At 57.4% G+C, this 5,000-nt stretch overlaps 1 protein-coding gene across 1 annotated transcript in view; it reads right to left on the reverse strand.

Moving 5' to 3' along the window:
- The window catches only part of LOC109909474 (protocadherin Fat 3-like), a 335,512-nt gene that overhangs the window by 46,466 nt on the left and 284,046 nt on the right, over window positions 1-5,000 (reverse strand). Inside the window, 2 exon segments of the mRNA XM_031796332.1 lie at window positions 4,239-4,525; window positions 4,792-5,000. The exon segment at window positions 4,792-5,000 is cut by the window's right edge and continues 170 nt beyond it. Coding sequence (XP_031652192.1) covers window positions 4,239-4,525; window positions 4,792-5,000 — 496 coding nt within the window.

Raw genomic sequence — 5,000 nt, forward strand, 5'->3', positions numbered from 1 at the left:
CACAATTGAGGGTTCCCACCTGAGGAGAGAGAGAGAGAGAGAGAGAGAGAGAAGAGGAGAGAGAGAGAGAGAGAGAGAGATGAGAGAGAGGAGAGAGAGGTTTATATACACACTTGAGGGTTTCCACCTGAGGAGAGAGAGATAGTTTATATACACAATTGAGGGTTCCACCTGAGGAGAGAGAGAGGATGAGAGAGAGATGAGAGAGAGAGAGAGAGAGAGAGAGAGAGATAAGAGAGAAGAGAGAGAGAGAGAAGAGTTTATATACACACTTGAGGGTTCCCACCTGAGGAAGAGAGAGAGGGAGGAGTTTATATACACACTTGAGGGGTCCCACCTGAGGAGAGAGGAGAGAGAGAGAGAGAGAGAGAGTTTATATACACACTGAGTTCCCACCTGAGGAGAGAGAGAGAGAGGAGTTTCTATACCACACTTGAGGGTTCCCACCTGAGGAGAGAGAGAGAGAGAGTTTATATACACACTTGAGGGTTCCCACCTGAGGAGAAAGGTAGGGAGGGAGAAAGAGAGTTTATATATACACACACAAACCAGAGAAATGCACACACACTCACAGTCTCACTGTCTAACAAACAAAGACACACACACAGGAGGCTGCAGTCTGAGGGCCAACACACACACACACACACACACACACACACACCAAATTTATTAGCCAGTGCTTTAATGACCTCTATACGACCTCTCAGCGCTCCGTCTGACACAGAGCTTTTTATTTGGACGTTGCACTGGAATTAACAGTGTAGCAATCAATGTGTGTCAAGCACATAAGGACCCTGGTAATTCACCACCTGTAACAGCAGCCGGCTCAGCTCAGCACTACAGTAGGTAGTGCCATCTTCCTACCAAATACACATTAGACTGGGTCAGCGACAGCATCTCATACACAGAACCTTCGTAACTACACTCACACCTGCCCCTCAGAGAGATAGAGGGTCAAGGAAGGATGGAAAGAGATAGATGAAAGAGAGAGCGAGGAAACAGAAGAGGACGAAGTGAGTGAAAAATATATAACAAAAGGGAGAGAGAGAAGAGAGGAAAAGGAGAAAAGGGAGAGAAGGAGATGTAGCGAGAGAGACAAACAGGCATACCGGTACATGTAACCTACAGCTGAAACACTGAAGAAGCCGTTACAGTGGTATTACTGAGTTATTATGTGGAGACATTTAGAGTTGTGTAACACTTACTGTTCTCTGTCTGTACTAGACACAACACTCTTTACAGCAGAGTGGACCTTTTCACAGAGAGCAGAGAAGCCTCTCCTAGACTAGTGAGTGTGCGGGAGGCTGCAGTCTCAGTGTGAGTACCAGCCATGCAGACTCAGTAATAGACTACAGTTGTAAGATATTAATTTGAGGAAATGTGAATCATTATGTGGATTATAATTAATGGACATTTTTTGTATGGGTTGATACATTTTTCGTTGGGCCAATCAATTTTAAAGTGGAAATTACAAACTTCAGTAGTATTTTTAAACCTTGAATACAGTACAACTTTGCATTTCCTGCTGTACAGGAAAATTCTCAGCAACAAAGGAGTAATGAAATTAAGATCATGCATCTGTAGCTGTTCCAGTCAGCCTCATTAGCACAGCCTCTACTCTGTGAGCCTTCTCATCAGCACTTCAACAAGAACACCTTATCAGCCTCCTTCTGTCCTTACCCCAGTCCTTAATGACTGATTGACTGAGAGGGAATGGAAAGGGTATGCTTATATAGGCTATACACAAACAGACAGACATGCAGACAGGTAGGCAGGTATGCAGACAGGCAGGCAGGCAGACAGACAGACCGGCAGACAGACAGGCAGGCAGGCAGTAAGAAAGAAAGGCAGACAGACAGGCAGACAGACAGGCAGGCAGTAAGGCAGACAGAAAGGCAATAAGACAGAAAGGCAGACAGGCAGACAGACAGGCAGACAGACAGACAGACAGACAGACAGACAGACAGACAGACAGACAGACAGACAGACAGACAGACACACATTGAGAGAAAGTGGGGGAAACAACATAATGACAGAGAAGAGAAGTGCTTAGAAGTCCTCGCTTTTATCTAGTGACATATAATAAGTGCATTCGATTAAGAAAGGGTCCACAGTGTAGACCAGGGATCTGACATCTGAGTCAACCTAACTCACTGACCACTACCCCCTGACAACACACCACACACAGCCAAAATACTTCTGTCAGTGACAGATATTATCTCTGTCTGAAACATCTCTTCCCTCCCCTCCCATGACAACAACATCACTAAACTCTGTGTAATTAAAATCAGCCGGTGGCTAAATGCATGATCTTGATCTATCGATGCGGACCGGGCGGGGACAACGGACCGGGCGGGGACAACGGACCGAACGGGGACAACGGACCGGGCGGGGACAACGGACCGAACGGGGACAACGGACCGGGCGGGGACAACGGACCGGGCGGGGACAACGGACCGGGCGGAGACAACGGACCGGGCGGGGACAACGGACCGGGCGGAGACAACGGACCGGGCGGGGACAACGGACCGGGCGGGGACAACGGACCGAACGGGGACAACGGACCGGGCGGGGACAACGGCCCGAACGGGGACAACGGACCGGCGGGGACAACGGACCGGGCGGGGACAACGGACCGAACGGGGACAACGGACCGGGCGGGGACAACGGACCGGGCGGGGACAACGGACCGAACGGGGACAACGGACCGGGCGGGGGACAACGGAACGGGCGGGCCCGGGCGGGGACAACGGACCGGGCGGGGACAACGGACCGGGCGGGGACAACGGCCCGAACGGGGACAACGGCCCGGGCGGGGACAACGGACCGGGCGGGGACAACGGACCGAACGGGGACAACGGACCGGGCGGGGACAACGGACCGGGCGGGGACAACGGACCGAACGGGGACAACGGACCGGGCGGGGACAACGGAACGGGCGGGCCCGGGCGGGGACAACGGACCGGGCGGGGACAACGGACCGCGGGGACAACGGACGCAAACGGAGCAGACATAAAAAGATTTCCATCATTGTAAATGATTCAGACACACAGACACACTTCCTGTAAGCCTGACCAACCACATTGCGCCAAAATTACATCACAAACACTCAATCATTACATTTCCATGACAACACCGCCGGACCGGGCGGGCGGGGACAACGGACTGGGCGGGGACAACGAACCGGGCGGGGACAACGGACCGGGCGGGCGGGGGACAACGGACCGGGCGGGGACAACGGACCGGGCGGGGACAACGGACCGGGCGGGGACAACGGACCGAACGGGGACAACGGACCGGGCGGGACAACGGACCGGGCGGGGACAACGGCCCGGGAGGGGACAACGGACCGGGCGGGGACAACGGACCGAACGGGGACAACGGACCGGGCGGGGACAACGGCCTGGGCGGGGACAACGGACCGGGCGGGGACAACGGACCGAACGGGGACAACGGACCGGGCGGGGACAACGGACCGGGCGGGGACAACGGACCGAACGGGGACAACGGACCGGGCGGGGACAACGGACCGGGCGGGGACAACGGACGCAAACGGAGCAGACATAAAAAGATTTCCATCATTGTAAATGATTCAGACACACAGACACACTTCCTGTAAGCCTGACCAACCACATTGCGCCAAAATTACATCACAAACACTCAATCATTACATTTCCATGACAACACCGCCGGACCGGGCGGGCGGGGACAACGGACCGGGCGGGGACAACGGACCGGGCGGGGACAACGGCCCGGGCGGGGACAACGGACCGGGCGGGGACAACGGACCGAACGGGGACAACGGACCGGGCGGGGACAACGGACCGGGCGGGGACAACGGACCGAGCGGGGACAACGGACCGAACGGGGACAACGGACCGGGCGGGGACAACGGACCGGGCGGGGACAACGGACCGAACAGGGACAACGGACCGGGCGGGGACAACGGACCGGGCGGGGACAACGGACCGAACGGGGACAACGGACCGGGCGGAGACAACGGAACGGGCGGGACCGGGCGGGGACAACGGACCGGGCGGGGACAACGGACGCAAACGGAGCAGACATAAAAAGATTTCCATCATTGTAAATGATTCAGACACACAGACACACTTCCTGTAAGCCTGACCAACCACATTGCGCCAAAATTACATCACAAACACTCAATCATTACATTTCCATGACAACACCGCCGGACCGGGCGGGCGGGGACAACGGACCGGGCGGGGACAACGAACCGGGCGGGGACAACGGACCGGGCGGGGACAACGGACCGGGCGGGGACAACGGACCGGGCGGGGACAACGGACCGAACGGGGACAACGGACCGGGCGGGGACAACGGATCGAACAGGGACAACGGACCGGGCGGGGACAACGGCCTGGGCGGGGACAACAGACCGGGCGGGGACAACGGACCGAACGGGGACAACGGACCGGGCGGGGACAACGGACCGGGCGGGGACAACGGACCGAACGGGGACAACGGACCGGGCGGGGACAACGGACCGGGCGGGGACAACGGACTGAACGGGGACAACGGACCGGGCGGGGACAACGGACCGGGCGGGGACAACGGACCGAACGGGGACAACGGACCGGGCGGGGACAACGGACCGTGCGGGCAGGGACAACGGACCGGGCGGGGACAACGGACCGGGCGGGGACAACGGACGCAAACGGAGCAGACATAAAAAGATTTCCATCATTGTAAATGATTCAGACACACAGACACACTTCCTGTAAGCCTGACCAACCACATTGCGCCAAAATTACAACACTCAATCATTACATTTCCATGACAACACCGCCGGACCGGGCGGGCGGGGACAACGGACCGGGCGGGGACAACGGACCGGGCGGGGACAACGGCCCGGGCGGGGACAACGGACCGGGCGGGGACAACGGACCGAACGGGGACAACGGACCGGGCTGGGACAACGGCCTGGGCGGGGACAACGGACCGAGCGGGGACAACGGACCGAACGGGGACAACGGACC

The sequence above is a fragment of the Oncorhynchus kisutch genome, linkage group LG18 (genome assembly GCF_002021735.2).
Source record: "Oncorhynchus kisutch isolate 150728-3 linkage group LG18, Okis_V2, whole genome shotgun sequence".
In the NCBI taxonomy this organism is placed as follows: Eukaryota; Metazoa; Chordata; class Actinopteri; order Salmoniformes; family Salmonidae; genus Oncorhynchus; species Oncorhynchus kisutch.